Source organism: Rousettus aegyptiacus, unplaced genomic scaffold (assembly GCF_014176215.1).
Source record: "Rousettus aegyptiacus isolate mRouAeg1 unplaced genomic scaffold, mRouAeg1.p scaffold_m13_p_10, whole genome shotgun sequence".
Taxonomy (NCBI): domain Eukaryota; kingdom Metazoa; phylum Chordata; class Mammalia; order Chiroptera; family Pteropodidae; genus Rousettus; species Rousettus aegyptiacus.
The window spans coordinates 93,423,948-93,444,696 of record NW_023416285.1 but is presented as its reverse complement, the minus strand read 5'-3'; the positions used below and the strand labels follow the sequence as shown (position 1 = coordinate 93,444,696).

General features: G+C 38.7%; 1 protein-coding gene across 3 annotated transcripts in view; it reads right to left on the bottom strand.

Moving 5' to 3' along the window:
- The window catches only part of USP6NL (USP6 N-terminal like), a 137,719-nt gene that overhangs the window by 41,989 nt on the left and 74,981 nt on the right, over positions 1–20,749 (bottom strand). For all 3 annotated transcript variants that reach the window (XM_016133329.2, XM_016133326.2, XM_016133337.2), the window contains 4 exons: positions 20,079–20,146; positions 17,682–17,764; positions 11,017–11,056; positions 50–130 (listed from right to left, as the gene is read on the bottom strand). In XM_016133329.2, coding sequence (XP_015988815.2) covers positions 50–130; positions 11,017–11,056; positions 17,682–17,764; positions 20,079–20,146 — 272 coding nt within the window. The remainder of the gene's footprint in view (positions 1–49; positions 131–11,016; positions 11,057–17,681; positions 17,765–20,078; positions 20,147–20,749) is intronic.

Sequence of the window (20,749 nt, the reverse complement as noted above, 5' to 3'; positions counted from 1 at the left end):
ACATTGAACTTGTGTAGTTTTATTAGGAAGTAATATTATTTTTAATTACCTTTTCAGTGTTCTTGTATTTTTCCCATCCTTTTAGCATTTTCAACCATTTAGTAGTTCTTTCGATTTCCAGGTGCTTTTGCTAAAATAAAATTGAAATTCATTGTTACTGTTTGTTCATCAAGGCTTTGTTATTTACAAATTACAAAAATATGTCAAAGAAAATGCTGCTAAAAAAAGGACTATGGAAAAGAATACACTATATTAGATAGCAAATATCCTATATAACTTTTTAAAAGTTCAATATTTTTATTTTTGTATCAATAGCATTCCATAGCTAAAGTTAAGATATATAGGTAAAAAGAAAGGGCTTGTTTAAATTTTCCAACACATTTAAACTAATCACTGAAATTTGAGCCAAAAGGAAATTTTAAAATATTTTGAAATGTCTTTTATGAAGCAACAAAAACACAACTTCAAAATTCCATTCTCTTTTTTCCACATTTTACTGAATTCTTTCATCTAAATGTTTTCAGTGACAGAGTTGGTTTTTTTAAAAAGGAGAATTGGGCATTCGTTGATTTGTGGAGTGATTAACATATAATTAGCACTATGTCATTGAAAAGTTATACAAAAATAAGTAATGGTTGCTGCCCTAAAAAGAAAGTCCTCCATTTGCTCAGGAAAACTGACATAGCAATTACAGCATGGTGACACGTGCTATGACATAGGAACAGACAGGGTGACTGCAGGGTCATGGTGGGAGAAGTCTAATCCACCGAGGATGTCAGAGGACGTGAGCCCCATGTGAAGAACCGAAGCTTTCGATCCAGTGCAATGTGGGAAAGAATAGTCTAAGAAGCATAGGCAGATAATTCAGCACTGTAAGAGGCTAAAAAAGTCAGTATTAGATGAGGCTGAAAACATATCTTGTATGTCACACTCCCTTGGGATTTGGGCAAAGCTGGGGAACGGGGAGGACGGTACAGAAAATGCTCCCTCCTCACTTCTTTGGTTGCCAGGAGAGGGATATTGTCTTCTCAAGGAACTGGACCTGCTGTCCAATCTCTCACTCCCTCCTAACGTGGGAGAGTGACTTACATGACTAGCATATTTAGAAAAAGAACTGTGCATACAGCCCTCGGTCCCTTTTCTTGGGAGCCCGACAACTCTCAGAAAGCACATTCGTACTCCATCCCTTCAGGCAAGAAAAACACCCTGCTCAGCCAAGAAGTCTGTGGTGACCTCTGCCCGTGACCAGGTGAGTAAGTCTGTCTCCTTCCGGGGTTCACACCAGGACACCCACGGCTGCTGCCCACCTAACCCACATGCTCCCCTAAGTACTCCGCTCCATCCAGGAAGGCTGGGATGTGTGCATTTCCCCGCTGCCTGGAACAGTCCTGGGCACAGAGGAGGCCTCTCATTAATGATTTCATTTTCATGAGAACAAAACCCAGCATAATTTGTTCTTATAAGTAAGCTGACATTCTGCTATTTGTCAATTCTCCTCAATTCCCGCATTTTCTTTTCTGGAGGCCTCTGTAAGTGTAATAAGCATCCGAATAAAATGCAGTGGAAACAGAAGACTACATAGGAAAGAAAATTCTTCTGAGGATATATTTTATGCTCAAAATGTATACTCACTACAACTCTATGATGTACATCCTTATTTTACAGATAAGGAAACAGAGGTAAAAAGGGGTTAAGTGACTTGCCCAAATTCCCCTATCCAGTAAGTTCAAGTTTGAAGAGGAGTTCAAAGCTTTAGGACCTACACTCCGAGCCCCATATCTTATGCCTTTTGCCTCCACCATGTCCCTGCTCTAGCTGAGGCAAACACTTTTCTGGATGAAAGCAGTCGCTCCTTACTATCCTCAATCCAGCCTCAAACAGGCAGATGATATGCCCACCATCAATATTTTTTAGATTTAAAAGAGGTGTAAAATCTCAAAGAAAACTCTTAATTTAGGAAAGGATTCTCACCAATAAGAATATTTTTATAGAATTTTATTTTTAGGCATATTCTTAAAACTCTTTTTAATTACTTCTTAACTCTTTATATAAAAATTTTGATGGGTTTTTTCATAATAAATGATCACTTGTGAGCAAAAGATATTCTGTTACAGTCCCATTTTTCAAAAGACTAAGCATATTCTTCAGCATATTATTAGTGATAAAATGTTGCAGATGGTTCCAGAAATATGTTTAATTTTAAAACTCAGTAGGGCACTGAAATCTAATTAATGTTCTTGCTAAATGTGACTTCAGAGAAGGCCAAGCTATGAAAAATTAAGATTGATCTAAGCTGCAATTTGGTGGTGGTGGGGGGAGGTTTCTCCCCGTTTTTCTGCACTTCCTCCCTTGACTTCTTGAATGCATAATCCTTTTCTCCACCAACAGGAAAGAATCAAATAATTCAAGTCAACTCACGAGTATAACAATATACACTTTTCCATGAACAGCCCTGCTGAGATCTAGCCTAGGTCTCGCTAGCTTTCATTTTTACGACTATGAATTAACAGTTAATCACTTTAAGAAGTAGTTATTCTTTTTTGTAATGGCACACTTTGGTATTCTAATGCTTATCATATGTATAAATTATTTTAAATGCTACAAATTCTCACATGCGAAGACAAAACACACACACACACACAATTTTAAGAACCATTAAGTATGCTGTTCTTTCCCCTTTAGCAAAAAACAAAAATGCGACACCTTGGGAAAAACTCCCAGGCCACAGATTTTAAAAATGATCTATCAGTAGCTTAATCGAGTTTAAATGTTAACTCCATGATACCATCTGCTCATCTATCCGAGACTTGAATGCATGTTAATGTCTTTTTTCCCTGACTATGAATCTATTATAATTTATGGATAAAATAGACTTTATCATCAAACATGCTACAGTTGACTATTTTAGAACTTATTCTAACACAAGAAGTAACTGAAAACACATGTGACAAATGTGAACTTAAGTGCTCTAGAAAAACAGGATAAGGGACATCATCTTGCCATGGACTCAATAACGCCAACACAAACTAGAATACAACAGCCAAGTTAGAATTTCAAACAAGTTTCAACAAACTCAACACATCCCAAACCATCTCCCTAACCATGCTGCTATTCTCCTTCTCTTCCCTAACATAAATTAACAGCATCACTGCCCACTAAGCCAATCCAACTAGAACCTTCAGTTGTTTTCAGTTTTCATTTTATCTTCCTTCTCATATCCAAAGTACACTCTGCTGGGCCCATCCACGTCTCTTGCTCCCATCATGCCCTCAGCCCTCGTTTAGGCAATCCTAATTCCTAGATGGAATCAGTAACTCGTTATGAGTAGCCCCAACTATCTTCAATTCATCCTCCACACTGCTATCACAATTTTTTTAAATGCATCCCAGTTAAAAATCCCTTAATGGCTACCCATTATCTACAAACAAAGTTCCAACTTCTATATGGATGGCCCTTTACAATATACCCCTAACTCACCTTCCAGTTTCACTTCCTGCTACTTTTACGATTTAGCCGCATTGAATTATTTGTCATTCCCAAAACACAATGCATCTTCACGTCTCTTTGACCAATGTTTGCTATTCATCTGCCTGTGATGCTCTTCCTCACCATCATTTGGCAAAATCCTATGTATCTTCTCAAGACCCAGACAAATTTCAAAGGTCTGGAACCTTTTCCAAATGCCTTCACACCCCAAGCAAAATTAACTGCTTGCTTAGCATTTCGTGGTGTTGACTAAGGACCCAGTTGTTCTGGGTTCAAATCTTAGTCTCACTGCTTCTTAATCGTTTCATTTAGGGCAAGTTACTTAATCTTTCTGTATCTTTGTTTCCTTCTCTATAGAATGGGAATTATTATTATTGTTACAGCATCTAACACCTATATGTTGGCTGGCTTAAGTCATATTATTAATATTAAAGTATGAACTCCTGGGTACAGGAACCATATCATATATTCCTCTCTTCTACTTTCATCACCTAAAACTGTGGTTGTTGGTATATAAGAAAAGTTAAATAAACATTTTAAAGTTAAACATAATTTACATGAGTAAAGACAAGTATACAACACTGTGAAGCAATTAATAGCATTCTGTGGTTCTGGAGGTAGAAGGGGTGAGAAGAATGAATATAAATGGACACACCAAAATCATAAATAGTTTTGATAGCAGTTCAATCATTATAATATAGAAGTAACCAGAAGTGAATTACAATAGTATCTCTTATGTAGCATAATGATAGAAAAGATATCATTCCACCATGCTGTTAACACTGTTCAACGTGCTGCCAAAAATGATATAAAATAAGTGTTGCCTTTATACACAGACATCTTACTTCTTAATTTTTATTCTGAAATATTTCAAACCCACAGAAAAACTGGAAGAACAGTACGCCATATACTTATACGTACTTTAGCAAATCCACCAAATTATTACATTTTGCCTAATTTCATCTATTTATATGGGGGTGGTTTCTGTTTTTACGTTTTGTGCTTTGGCTGATCTGTTAGAAAATCACAGACATCACGAACATTTCATCTCCAAAAAGTTTGAGTGTGTATCAACCCACGAATAAAATCATATTATTGAACATAATCAGAGTACCACTATCACACCGAAAAAAACAAAACTGGTTTATTACTACCTTCATTATTACCTAATAAACGGTCGATATCCAAAATTCCACACCTGCTGTAAAAGTGTTCTTCATAGCTGTTTGTCTTTGGGTTGGACGGGGAAACTCAGAATCTAATCATGGGTCAAGCGCTGCGCCTACTGGCCCATCTCCTTTTTTCCTTTTGTTCTAGAACAGTCCCCTGGCCTTCTTCTGTCTTGCATGACACTGACATTTGAAGAGTCCAAGCCACACTATCTGGACCTGTCCGATCATTTCTCCACATTTTGGCAGGACAGTTACGCAGGTGATGTTGTGTCCCTCCCATGGCATCACACCTCGAGACAAATCATGCCGATTTGTACCACTATCAATGATGTAACATCTGACCCCGTGGTTAAGTGGTATTTGTCCAGTTTCTCCATTAACTAACAGAGAACTCCCCTTGTGTAACTAATAAGTAATCTGTGTGGTGTACTTTGAGACGATGTGGACACTCTTTTCCTTAACAACTCTACTCAGTGATCTTATCATCCACATCCCTGTCTGAATCAGTTCTGATTCTGATGATGGTAAAATGATGTATTTTTTTTTTATAATTCTATGATTCCTTCTATATTATTAAGTGACATTTTTCTATTAAAATGTTTTTCCTTTCTAGCTCCTCCACACCTTTTAATATCACTATGGTACAAAGGATTATTCTATCTATAATAGTATAGTCCTTTATCATCATTCTTTCTGAAGCTAAAATGGTCCCGAATTTGGTGGAACTGCCTCTTATTTGGTTGAAGATCTCTCTCTTCAAGTGGATCCTTGAGACATACCCTTTCTGTCACAAAATAATTCAGATTCACTTTATGATTTTTCTACGTAGACCTTCACTAGCCATTTCTTTCAGAAACAGTGGCTCTTTTTCATGGGAATGGTATTCGAGAACTAAGATCTGGGCCTTAGATATGTGCATTATTACAATTTTTAAAATCATATGGGAGATCCTAGTATAAGAAAAATCTTTCTTGAGAAAGTCAGCACAACACATATCAAAAGGAAAATGACGCAGTAGTCTTAATCCCTATCCAATGCTCCCTTTTCTGTCTCTCCATTACCTGCACTGACTACAAATCGGTATGTTGCTGTGCACTTTTCTTCCCAGGAACTGTTTTCAGGAAAGGACTGACCTTCCGTTTGAAGTGTGTCATCTGATACTTGATTGTTTTAAATTACTAGCTCTCCTGAGTAAGGACTGGCCCCTCCTACTGAGGCAAGGGAGTGTAAGGATTAAAACTGGGACCAATATCTTCTTTGTTGCTTCTCAACCTTAGTGAGCCGAGACTATATTTTTAACTCTATGGAGGACTAGCATGTACTTAACGACTGTCGAAAAGAGGGTAAAGGGGCCAAATAGATGGTGACAGGAGACTAAACTTTAGGTGATGAGCACGCAATGCAATATACAGATGATATGATATAACGGTATACACTTGAAACTTATATAATCTTACTAACCAATGTTACTCCAATAAATTTAATTTTAAAAAAGGAAAGGAAAGAAAAAAGAACAACTGTTGATCGTGCATAGCATTAACTTCTATCTGGTCCAAGGCTCCTCCCTCTATTAACATGACTAATAATCACATAAAGCCTAAACATACACAAAATGCATGGATGGATATTAACTAGCCTTCTCCTCTAAAATAAGACATCTTAGAACTTTAAGTTCAAGTCTTCGGCTGCTTTTTTTGGTCTCTCCTATTTGAGTGTTAGGGTGCATGACCAAGGGTGAAGTTGACCAGAGCCACGCACACCTAGACCTCACCAGCAGAGGTCAGGATTGGACAAGAAGTACAAGAAGGAAAGCGTCCAGTTTTGACAAGAGTAACATCGAAAAAGTTTATCGGTCATGTATTTTGAGTAAGATTTCCAACCACCAAAAATAAAATATAGTTCTGAAAGATATAAATGGGCTCCAATTAGTTTGTAAGCCATGCAAAATATTGTGCCACATACAGGAATGGCTGAATCCATAAAAATCCATGGTATTTTTTTTTTTTTTTACATATCCTTTCCTCCTTATTAAAAACATCAATAAGCTGAAAGAAACAATATGATCCATTATTAATATTATTCTCTGCAGAGTAAACATAATAAGATATTTGTTGTTTATTTGTTATAAATGCCTGTTTGGGGGAACCCAAAGCACTTTGCAAATATCAACACTAATCCTCTTACAAGGGACTGCCTACGACTATCTTTGTTTTAAACAAAGAACTGCCTTATGTAAAATAATACACTGGCAAACCTGGCATGAAAGCCATGATTACTTGACTGTGCATTAGTGCACAAGTCTTCCCAAAGGACAATGAGTGCGTATTTCAAGTGTATGCTTTGTAAAGATTAATAAACACTTGTAGATTTCAGCAAGGCTATCATTCCATTGATTTTATTCAATGAAGTCATACATGTAGACTTTATTAGTTTTCTAGAAATGGCCAGAGTTTGGCAGTCACTGAAGAATACATTAACGAAACTTAAACCAGAAAAATTGGGGGAAATCTTGATAAACTAGAAAATGTCTAGCCTTATATGGCTTTGCATGTGTCTAAGTCCTCATTCTAGTTTAAAGAAACCAAAACTGTAAAAGGCAGACCATGCAATATGAGTGCAGTTTATGTATGAAAGGCATAATGGAGTCTCAGTCAGCAGCCTCGGAATCCTGCTCCTCTCCCAGTAAAAGACTGGCAAAGCAATCTAAAATTGTGTCTCATGTTAAGCCATTAAGGTGCATGTAGGTCACTTTTTTAAGTGACTTCCTATTATATTAAACTCTTTAAACAACCAATTAACTATAAGCTTGATTGCACTATGTAGCAGACCTTTTATTGAACAGGCAAATATCTTTGAAAAACAAATAAAAAATTTGTTAGCATCCCTCTACTAGCTTTTTTCCCATATTTCTTCTTTTCTCCATTGTCACATTTCTTGAATCCTCTATATCACACTGGTTCCCAGACTGTTGGACTTTCTGGACAATGGAGAGAGAAGTCAATATTGAGTTGCCAAATTTATATTTTGCCAAATATGGATAACTTTTGTTAAACCTTCCGACTCTTCTCTGATTTCTCAAACAAAGGACATTTAATGCTCAAAAGGACCATCTCTGCCAGTCTTTAAACCAACATATTTAGTTCTAATGCACTCATAACCTCTCAGTCCCCAATTTTAGATATGATGGCCAGAGAGGGTCTTTTTCTGAAGGTGACATGTCAGTAAATACATGAAGGAACTGAGATTTGTCACTGTCAGGGGGAAGAGCATAAGAAAGGAAGCGGCCAGGGCAAAGGCCCAGAAGAGGGAGTGCGGGCGGCATGCCCAAGCAGCACTGCGGGGGCCAGTGCCGTGAGCAAGACAAGGCAGGGGATAAGATGAGAGACTTAACAGAAACCAGGTCACGCAGGGCTTTGCAGGTCATTCTAAGGGCTTTCCCTCTTACTGTGGATAAGATGAGGCGCTGCCATAATGTTGCGATTAGGGAACAACATGATCTTACTTATTTTAACAGGATCACTCTGGCTCTTTTGGTGACAGATAAGAGTGCGGGGGTGGGGCGGGGGAGAGGGGTCAATAGCAGAGCAGGGAGTTGGAGGCTCTGGAAGAGAGGTTTCTGTGGACCAGGTGGCAGAAGCAGAGGCGTCATCGGATTTTGAATACATTTTGAAGGCAGAGTTCATAGGACTGCTAATAGAAGAAACATGGGGTATGCAAGAAAGAAGGTCAGAAGTAACTGAGAAGTTTTCACGTATAATTGGAGCCCATTTAGAGTGAACAGCTAGAAGAGTGGCATTCCCATTTACTGAGATGGGGAAGTCTATTAATAGAATGGATTTGAAGAGAATAACGGAAACCTCAGTTTGAACATTTCTTAGACATCTAAGTGTATACATTAAGTCAGACATCTAAGTCTAGATATTGAATATATATACAAAAATACACAAATCTGGGGTTCAGGGAGCCAAGTCATCAACACGCAGCTGGCATTTAATGGCAAAAGACTCGATGAGATAACCATGGAAGAAATATAGATGGGAAAGAGAAGTTCAAGGCCTGGGCCATGGGACACCCCAAAGCATAGAGATCAAAGGAGCTAACAAAGAACATGCAGAACAAACTGAAGATGAGCAGCCGGTGAGGGAAGAAGATGAGGAGAGTTCTGAAGGCCAAGAATGGAGAAAGTATAAGAATGAGACAGGAACCAACCAGGTCAAATGGTGCGGGCAGATCGAGGGGAAGACTGGGAATCGACTACCCAATGTAACAGCTTAGAGATAAGTAGAGACCAAGGAAGAATTGCAGGAAAGAAACAGGAAAGAGTACACAGGCACCTCTTTCACGAGTTAGGGCGACAGAGCACGCTGTAAGGAACCCGGGCAGTAGCTGAGGCGGAAGTGGGGTCAAAAGATCGGTTTGCTTCTTTTCAAAATGGGAATAAGAATAGATTTTACTCTGATTGAGAACAGTCAAGTAGAGAGAAAAAGACTTCAGGAGAGAGAAGGACGACCCTGAACAAGCAGCGTCCGCACGCACAGGAAGTAGAGCTTTGGGCACAGGTGACGACAGGCGGGTAGATGCGGCTATGGAAGCCTGTGGAAGCTCTTCTGACTGCTGCCATTCTTAGAAGAAATAAGACACAAGAACATTAGCTGAGGACGCAGAAGGAGGTGCTGGAGGTCGAGGAGAGAAGAAAAGGTTGCAGCGGTTAACACGGGAGCAGACATTCACTCGGGAGGGATGGCAGGATTTCCACGCAGCGCTGCTGCTCGAGGTGGCGGCCACGAACTAAAGGCAAACCAGCGGGCATCGCAGTGAGTCTTTGCCTAGTTGCACTTAGCCCTGCAGGGGCGGGCGCTGCAGCGGCGGAAAGCTGGCTTTCACGAGGGCTGTGGATTGGCCCAGAAGAGGCAAGAGAGGCGAGGGGAGGTGTGGGTATATCCGGGTGATATCAGCGGGGTCCAAGGATTAGTGAAATCGGGGCGCTACACAAGAGAGAGAATGGTCAGAGAATGCAAACAAATCCTGACGCTCCCATTTCAAAGTGGACGGGTAGAAATTCATGAGAGGCAGAATTTAGAAAGTGCTCACTGCTGTCGTCACTTCCTTGTCGTTCGTTCCTTAGCCACGGGGAAGCTGCCCTCCCCACCCGGCGCTACCATCTCATTTCACTGCTACTGTGCTCCCGAGAGCCACCGATAACCTCTCACATACTGCCTCGCTTGAGCTACCTCTAGTCCCTGAGCACAGCGAGCATGCCCGAGGCAGAAACTTTGTCTTAATTGATCCTAATATTCTAGGCAGCTCTTAGTCCAGCACTACGCAGTAATACAACTACTAAAAGAAATTCTTTTGCCAAAACGTCAATGTTGATGACACAGAAAATCAGGGATTTACAAGAGAATTCAACTGCAGACGGTACCTACAGGGGTCTTTATACATGTAAAATGGCAATTTTGCTTACATCTCCAAGTTATGCTATAGTTTTTATCTTAAGAAAATTTGATTTGAGAAAGTTTCTAGAAGATTTTTAAAATTCCAGTTCTAATTTTATCTCCATTATCTGAAACTCAGCCTCCTTCCCCATCAAATATAAACAAACTGAGATAATCACAAGCAATAGCCTCCTTCTCATTCTACAATTCATTTTCAGTACAGGGGGAAAAAAAAAAAACCAGAAGGGACAGGGGGAGATCCTGAGTAACTTTAAAACCTTCAGTCCCCAGTTCCCATGCACACCCAGCCGTGGAACCAGCTCCCCAGACAACTATAATGAAGAGGTGGGAAACGAGTTACCAAAAAAGGTGACAGGTTTACCATCTATGACTTCTCCAAGCATCCTTCTTTGACCACAGCAAACTAACTTGGTTGCTGTTGCATGTGGGAAAGTTGATTAAAACCTCATGAACAGCTGTGTTCCAAAGAGCCGCCTAGAAGGGCACTTTATTAGCCACAGGGGCAAGAGGATCACGTGTGAAGCTTTTACAGATCACCTGCCCAGGCTCCCCCCAGGAAGGCTGGCTCACAGGCTGCAGTGGGTCCCCAGCAGCCCAGCTCTCTGGAGACCCTGCCCCGGGAGCGCGCCTAGGCTGAGAACCACCTGTCCCGAATGCAGGCCTTCTCCCGAAATGCTCCCTGTCCATTCCTCGAGTACCTCGCAGAAGCCCCAACAAACCTCTCCTAAAATTACTTCGCCATTAATTTCACTCCTTTCTTATGGTGACATATTTAGGGTCAAATTCTAACAGTGACTTCCCCATTTACATTTAATATGGCACTCAAAGTCATAAAGGCAGTGGGTTTTATTCTTCTGACAAACACAATTCGTCCATAAGTGTAAGTGCAGAGCTGGCCTTACCCGTTCCACAGCTGCATTGTGATAGGGGAGTTCTTCCTCACTGCAGAGAAAAAAACAGGACATGTGAGGTACCTGAAATCACAGAGAACTTTGAAAACATTATGACCGACCGATAGGTGTAACCATTCATTTGTCATCACAAGAGTTATATAGTTTCTATTCCACCGAGTTCACTACTAAACACTTATCAATCTGTAACCACCTGTCCCCTATCTTCAAATCTCTAGACAGCACTATCCAATAATCTCTAGCCACATGTGACTATTTAATTTTAAATATAGATTAAAATTAAAACAAAATTTAAAAGTCAGTCACTCTATCTCATTAGCCACAGTTCAAGTACACGACAGTCAGGCAGACAGAGGCCACCGTGACGGACAGTGCGGGCACAGAAAGAGCATGCCCACCAAGGCAGAGTGCTACTGGACAGCTCTGCTCGGACCAGGAGACGGCAACCTTCCTCTGTAAAGGCAAATCTTTCGATAGTAAATAGTTTAGGCTCTACGGACCATACAGTCTTTTTCATAATTACTCCACTCCAGTGTTGCACTGTGAAAGCAGACGCAGACAAGATGAGGACTGAGTGTGGTATTGTCCCCATAATATTTTTACAAAAACAGGTGCTGAGATGGGTTTATCCTGCAGGCCACTGTTTACCAACCTCTACTCTAGACTATCACCTCCACTCTCCAGCTCCAATCATGGCCCATAATAAATGATTGTTTTTAAAAATTGGTATAAGGAAATAAAACTGCCTGATAGATATATGAATTAAAAAAAAAATCTTCAGTGTTTATTCTGTAAACACAGAAAGCTTCATTTGTCAAAACTTCAATGGGGATGGTTTTTTAGATGTACAATAAGAGATCAAATTTACTTTTCTGACATGGTAATTTTGTGATACCTAATTTTGTGATACCTACTATAAAATATACTGAAACTCTTGTATTAACTGTCAGCAATGTAAAAACAATGTGCTATCCATAAACGAAGTTACGGGCTTCGAGTTGCTATCTGTCTCAGTAGTATTGATGTTTTGGCCATGATATGTACGTATTCTTGAGACCCAATAAAACCACTTTCCAGAGTACAAGACATCTGTATTCAACGGTCCGGCATTTTCAAAGGCACTCGTTTGCTGCTCTGAAGAGTCCTTAGGTGAGCCAGGAAGCTGCAGCAAGGAACTGACGAACGCTTAAGAGCTGACAGTGACCTCAGACAGTCCAAACCCCTCACCTCATGGCACTTCCACTTAGTCACAGGCACGCAGTCTAATGCAGATTCGTTGAGCACGATCTAACCCAGCGGGTTCAAGTTAAGATCAATGAGATCTTCAGGTTGTGCAGGAATATATGAAGAAAAGGGTGAACACCCAATCGTCAAAAAGACAAGAAATTTTGAGGATTAAATTTTAAAAAGCTTTTTATTTTAACATAAAGTGTCCACTCACTTTTATTCATGTGACACTTGTTGTTGTTGTTGTTGTTTTTATAGCTTTCATTATGCTATTAGTCTAAATTTCCCTAACTCGCAATCCTGATTGCTAGGGCCAGTGATGTATGACTGGCACAGGATATAACTTCTGGTTTAAAAGTGCACCTATCCGTTCTTCATTGACTGGCAGGGGAGGGCTTGCAGACACTGCTGGAGTGTACTTCCTAGGTGGTCAGGTCAGCAGGGACAGCTGGAAGGAATGAGAACATTTGGCACCCTTCGTGCACAGCAAGAATGGCATTTCTGGGTGGGTGGGCTGCCCTGGGCAAGAGCAAACTTTTGTACAGCTGATTTGAGCTGATCCTGACACGTGTTTACTTGAACATTCCTAACTGTAAATGAAGTGCCATCTACGGCTGCTGACCACAGGACAAGTTCTTTGAAGTGGCTGATTGATTGCATTTCTTTGGTCTCCTATTTACTACACAAGACTGGGAGCCCTACGCTAACTGTGCCTAGTCTCGACCCTGAATCAGAACCAAGTTTTGCACTTATCTGTGGATAATGCGGATCATCTGCTCAGGCCACACAGCCCGTGTTGGGCAGGTCCTGCAGAAAGAACTGCTTTGTGAAATTCAAGATGAGACAGAAGTGCACACAGCACGCTCCTCCACCTTAACCTCAAACCAGAATATGCATGCGCCCAAGGTCAGCCTCAGGCAAAATCCAGGAGTCCACAAACTTGGTCTTGGTTTCCCTCCACCCCAATACTTTCCATCATTTCCTTTTGCCCTGCGGCAACCCCACCAGGGTCTGGTTGCCTATGCAGCCCCCATCACGAGCTCCTTCTGTCTAAGATGTTTTAATGTGCATTTATTTATTTTAAAATTGAGACATAACTGACATATAACAATATATTAGTTTTAGGCGTACAACATAAAGATTTGATATATGCAAATATTGCAAAATGGTTACGTTAAGTGTAGTTAGCATCCATCACTAAACATACTTAGGTTTTTTTATTTTTTAACTCATGATGAGAACTTTTAAGATCTACTCCCTCACAACTTTCGAACATACAAAACAGTACCGTGGACTCCAGTCACCATGCTGTACATACATCCCAGGACTTACTGCCTTATAACTGGAAGTTTGTACCTTTTGGCCACCTTCACCCATTTCCCTTACCCCTCACCTCCACCTCTAGCACCCACCAATCTGTTTCCTGTATCGATGAGTTTGTTAACTTTTTTAAAGATGCCACATATAAGTGATATCATGCAGGATTTATCTTTCTCTGTCTGACTTGTCACTTAGCATAATTCCATAAAGGTCCATCCATGTTGTCACAATGGCAAGATTTCCTTTTTTTTTTTTTTAATAGCTGAGTAATATTCCATTGACTATGTATGTTTGAACACGTATGACACTTTCTTTTCCATTCATCTGTCAGTCGACACTTAGGTGTTTCCATGTCCTGGCTATTGTGAATAATGCTACAATGGACACAGGGCTAGAGATGATTTAATTTCCTTTCGAGAAATCCCCACAAGTGGAATTGCTGGGTCATACAGTAGTTCTATTTTCAATTTTCTGCAGAACCTCTATACTGTTTTCCATAGTGGCTGCACCAGTTTACACTTCCACAGCAGTGCACAAGGGTTCCCTTTTCTCCACATCCTCACCAACACTTACTATTTCTTGCCTTTTGATAAGAGGCATTCTAACTAGTGTGAGGAGACAGTTCATTGTAATCTTGAGTTGCATTTCCCTGATGATTAGTGGTGGTTAGCACCTTTTCCTGTTGGCCACATGGATGTCTTTCTTTGGGAAAACATCTATTCAGATCCTCAGCCCGATTTTTAATCAAATGATTTTTCTTTTACTATTAAGTTTGTCTAAACTTAGATTTACTTGAGTCAAATTATTAGATGGGTAGAAAGAGTTCTCAAGCCCTTGCCATCAAAACAAACATTCTTTAAAAACAAAAATACCTTATAGTTTTCAAATATTTATATAGTTATAGTAAACTACAATCAGCTAAATCTTATAAATATACACATTTTGATAAGGAATTGAAAATCTGAAGCTTGTTATTAAATTTATCTATATTTTTGGTACAACTTCTAATTCTTCTATGAATAACTTGTGACCTAAAAGCATTATCTATCATTATCCAAATACCAAGCATTCTTTGTTGAGCAAACTAGCAGTGACTATTTTTGATGAAAATGTTTAAAGTTCTCTAACTTCTTAAATAAGCTCAATTTCTCCATTCTCCAGCTGTCACTCCATCACAGGCAAACTGACTGGGGCGAACTCCCCGGTTCCGAGTACTAAACAAAGACATTCTTGTTCCAGCATCGAGCCAAGCTGGTTTGGCAACAGTTTTCATATTTATTGTGAAATCTGTTATAAAACCAAGTTAGTCCTGTACTGCGTTTGCTAATCACTGTCATCCTTCTTCATATATCATAACAAGTAATTTAACTTACTAAACCTATAATTAGGTATGAAGCCAGCAGCCCTCAGAGAAGGCTACGAAGTTCGTTTTCGACATTGCATTGTATTGATATTGACACTGAAAACCCAATTTCATTGGAGAACCAATCGAAATTGGAGAACTAAACTGCAAAGAACTAAGATGGCAGAAAGAAATACTCTTTCATCAAGGTGTGTGACAGGGAGCAGCAATATCGAAATGTCTGGGCCACGCGCCTTTCTTCCACTGCACACAAAACTCCAATCTACAGTGACAAGTAATAAAAGCCATCAGCAGCCGCTTCTGGAAAAAAAGAGTTTTAATGAAATAGGCATTGGAACAAAAGTCAATGACTTTGGTGAAATGTAATAAAGCCTAACCCTACACTAAAATCCATGCCTGTGCTTCATTGTTTTCTTTGTGCTGCCTGCCTTAGAACTGCACCATGGAGTAAATAAAAAAATTGGTGTGATAGCATGAGAACTGGTACCGATCAGCTTCGTTTTCAAAGAAGTGGAGAGCTCAGCCATATGAGTACATGTCAGTCGACGTGATCATTTCAAACAGGACCCTTTCTCTTTAGGCACTCCTTTCCCCCCTTTAATTTTCTTCCTCGGCATTGTGAAGCCTTCTTCTGCGTTTTTCTTATTAAAAATATAAGAGAGCAGTAGCAGGCAGTGTGACGCAGAAGTTCACAACACAGGCTATGCTGTAAGACTGCTAAGGTCCACGTGCCAGATCTGACACCTGCTGTCAGCATAACTGGGCAAGGTGCGTGACCTCTCTGCGTTTCAGTTTCTTCTAAAAAAAGGAAAAGGTAAAAAGAGTACCTATGCCAAGGAGTTTTTGAGAGGAATAAGTAAATTAATCCATGTAAAGAGCTCGGAACAGTGTCTGGGATATAGTAAGTGCTGTATTACCTAACGTTATTAAGATAAACTATTGATTGATTCTTCCCCCCACGAGTGCCAAATGGACCTTAGCAGAGAGGGTGAAAAGCAAACGTGAAATAACTGAGTGTCATTTTTTTAGACTGCCAAATACAGGCTAGGTTCTTGGGCCAGGACCTAGCTCAGATTGTTTCAGGCAACAGGAAAAGAGAATTCAGGTAATTGTTAGACCTTTTTGGAATACACAGATTTTTCATATATATTTTGTACTATATTAGACTATTACATAATTGAAACATCTTTTATAGTGGCTCATTCCCATCAGAAACACTTAGGGAAGTCAAAATGAGCTGAGTAGTATCCCACCTTCTGAATCAAAATCTGGGATAGATCCTAGAAATCGATTTAAAAAAAAAATTTCCAAGTTGACTTTAATGTTCAGGCAAATTTGGGACGCACTGATCCTAAGAGTGCTAAATGTTCAAATGCTAATTGCTCAATGCTAACTGTCCTTCAAAACTTCACTCGTATACCTCAGATGTGCATATTAACCCACACAAATGTGTAATCATTTCCTGCCACATTTGTGGCCAAGCATGATTTACTTGTAAAAAAAAAAAAAAAAAAAGAGGGGGAAGTGGGTGGTTCATTTAAAAAGAGTGTTTTCATAATAATTAAATACTGCTCTGTTAGTCTGTTGAAGTCCAAAATTTTCTGATTGTAACTACTCAGGAGTACATTTTGAGTATTCTAATGCCATTAAGTACAATAATACCTCACATTTGTCCAGACCTTCATATAGGAGTCTATCATTTTATTTCTTCAAGTCCTCTACTACACTGTAAAGTATGCAGTTAATGATTTCTGTTTATACATGAGGCATAAAATGGTTAACTGAGCCCCGCAAAGCCACAGGAAGAGTACATGTTCTCTAACTCCCAAACTGTTTCGTCTGTTTGCTTGTTTTACCTGATAAAAACATGATACAACAAAATACTTACTAAATGGAAGAAAACTGAACAGAAAGAGGAAGCAAGGTCTCAATGCTATAAGTTACTGCTATGAACTGCACAAGAAATTGTATTTTTGTCCTTCAAATTTAATCATATGTCATAAAATAAAAATCTCTGGCTTTTTCCTATTTATAATAAATAAGACTGATAAAGAATACATTTGAATGAAAAGTAAGTTCATCATCGAATTGTATGGAACCAAACTAACTTTAGAGTTGAAAAGAAATCTCCAGCCCACGGGAGTCTGACCAAACAATGCCAGAACCAGACCAGGCAGATTTGCATCATCTGTAGAATGTTTTTAAGAGTCAAAATCCTTTCGATCACTTTGTAGTGGTCTAGACCTCCCTCAGCTCATCATATAACAGACTCAGGATAAATGGAATTAATTTTGAGAAGCAATAACATGAATACATTTACAACTATAAGGAAGATCAATGGTATTTCTTTTCACTGCTCATTTTCAGGCTGCATAACACTAAAGTTATAATTGCTAATTATTTTTTAAATGCTTTTGTGTAAAATGAAATGTTTTATAATTATTTTGGAAATACAAATTGTTATTCATTTCCATTTAATTCTGCTAAATTATTAATACAATTCATTTATTGCACTTAATATTCTTATTAAAATACAACAAATAATAAAAATTGTATTCTTACAAAATAGTTTCATTTCAATCATAGAGGTTAAAAATGCCAGGAATTTAATAACAAAAAGTGTGTTGCAGGGCCAGTCCTAGAATCTTATTCACAGCAATGTTATTAAAAATAAAGAAAATCAATGTAATAGGTGTCCACAGAAACATTATTAAAAAAAAGTTAGCTTTCAATCTATGAAACTTACTGTAAAAAGCCAAATCTGTCCGTGACTTTGTAAACAAGGTAATCAGCATCTTCCCAAGGCTCAATCTCTGCACCTTCTCGTCCCTATAATAGGGGACAAGAAGGGTGTTATTGGGAATCTATAAAACTAAATAATTTTTTAAAATAAAAAACCCTTAAAAATTATTTTTATGTACTAACATAAAAACATTTATAGAACATTTATTTGTTTTAGAGTCACCTATTCGAATCATATTAAAGTACATCGTCTTTCTTCCATAAAGTTAGGATATAATTTCATCCAGATCCAGTACAACTTCTGTTAGGTTTTCTTTTCTGGAAATCTCTAGGCTACAGATCATTCATGTAAAGCTTTACATCTTATAGTTTGTCACAATGATGTTTTCTTGGGATATTTTGCTTCTTCACTAAGAGTTGGAAATCAGGCATTGGTCATGTTAATTAACTAAAAAAAACACAACTATTTTTGCATATAATCACTATTTCCTAGTTACAAACTTTGGAAGATGCTGTATGTCAACAACACCTGACAGGCGGCTAAGCCTTGATCAGACCTGGGTTCCTGTGAAAACCTGGGAAGGAAGGAGCAATGGAGAATAAGAAAACTACTCAGCAGTGAACTGCTGAACTTTAAAGTTTCAGAGTGAATATGTTTAGACAAAAAGTATTTGTCTTTTCATCCAAACTTCTCAGAAGAATGGGCTATCAACTTTGTCACCGTACATTTGTACTTTACAGCTATATCAGCTCTGACACTATCCTGCCAAGGTCAGAAATGATCTCCCTTTGCCGAAACCAGGAGGCCCGCTTCAGCCCTTGACCAACGAATTTTTTTGGTGCACCTGTCAGTGTGGCTCACTCCCTCTTCCTGAGTCTCCATGATGCCACCCCACTCTTTGTCCCTAACTCTTCTTCTGATGGCTTTTTCATGGGTGCCTTTAACTGTATGAGTGCCCAGAGCTCTCCCACTCTATCCTTGAGGCTAACAGCACTGTTGGTGCAGGAACCCCAAATGTCACTGTCTATACCAACCACTCAAATTTCAGACTCAATATCCAATTGTCCTGTGGACCCCTCCATCTGAGTATGTTTTGTAAAAGTCTGCTCATGTGTTCTCTTCTGAGTAGGCTGTGAGCTTCTTGTAGGCATGGACTGCTCTAATTCATGTCTGTAGTGTGCATCCCCAGAGCCTGCCACGACACATAGCCTGGTCACTAAGTATTAGCTGCATGCAAAAAAAAATGTATGCAAGCATTAATGAATGATAGTTCTATTGGTTTTAAACCAGTTAAGAGGTCAAATAAATTAATTAGGCTTTTCATGGACTACACTAAAACCTAATCACAATAATGGGAAACTGTCTCATGTTCCAAACTACCAACTTAATAATGAACCTGGGCACATGACAGGTGAGTCGCACACTGCCTATATGCTCCCTGGAAGCAGGGCACAGTCCAAATGGCCTTCTGTAATTTTATGCTCCTGTTACTCTCACAAATAATCAAAAATAACACATATGAAATTACATGCAAGTGATATAAAAAATGACATTTATAAATAACTGCTGAGACTCATCGCAGACTTTGAGAGGTAAGACAATAATGAGACAAGTCAACCATTGACAATTGTGAATTCCCAGGACATCGAAAACCAGATTCCATAACTAATATAAGGATAAAATGCTAATGGAGGTTATATATAAGTGTATAAATTCAAATTTTCAGATCCAGGTTAAATTTTCGATATTACGTATGAATTATGAATAAAATGGTTATTTAATTCTACATACTAACATATTAAAATATTTACTGAATACCTACCTAGTATGAGTCAGGAACCTTCTAGTTATTTAGGATACAAGAGTAAATCAATAAAAGAAATTCTTACCCTCAGAGAGTTTACATTCTAGGAGTGTGAGCAGACAACAAACAAAGTAATAATATAATATATGGTACGTAGACATAATAAGTACTATGGTGAAAAATAAGGGAGAGAAAGGGGATACGGAGTGCAGGGGGTACAGGGGAATTATCGAACTGTGTGGTCAGAGAGCTCGCTAAGAAGGTATTATCTGGGTAAAGATCTGGAGAGGTAAGGCAATGAGGCATGAGAATACTCAGGATATACGAGTTCTAGGAAGACAAAAACACCATTGCAAAGGCCCTGAGGCGGGAGCAAGCCTGGCGTGTTGGAAGAACAGCAAGAGACTGGAGTGTCTAAAGCCGAGGGAGGGTGGGAGAGAAAATTTAGAGATGAAGTCAGAGAAAAAAGATGACTTCAATGGTCACATGAAGTAAATAAACTTCTGTAATTTAAGCTCTCCAAAAAGCAAGTCCATTTCTATTTATATGTTTTTTTCCTAATAAAACTTAGTCAAAGAGTAAATATGAATACTTACTCTGTCATATTTAGCAACTATTTCAGCTCGCTCCTGGGCAAGTTTGAGTGCTACATCCTGGTCTGAATCTGTGGAGAAATTAAATTTAGACGAACTGTTATTTAAAGAATCATAAAGTTAATTAATTATGAAACTAAGACAAAAAAAACACAAATAAAACAATAAATCCATACTGCCTAAAATGACAAACCGGCAAAATGAAATCTAAAAGGATGAGTTAAGTATCTGTAAATACAACCTTGAAATATTAATATATCTGCCATTTCATTTTATTTATGATATCCAAAAGAAAGCAAATTTATCTACATACCATGAACTTAGGGGATATGATAAATCTTATCCCTAGAGAATCAACTTTGGATCAAATTTCATAGACATGAGTATTAAAGGAAAAACTGAATTGAAAGCTCTAAGTTTTCAGATGAAATCCATCTGGGTAGATGATAAGAACATTCAAGAAGGCTTTTAAAAATGAAGGTAATTTGTCCATAAAATAAACTAGTGTGATATACTTTAGGAGTTTAAAAAAATTATTTCTCTTAGCCAATGAAAAATAATCATTTTTTCATTGAGCCTCTCAGGTCCCACTTATGAACTGCCCCAAATACTATAATAATCTCCAGTTTAACCCCCGCCCCCACACTCTCTCCCTCACGTACATCCTTCTTTCT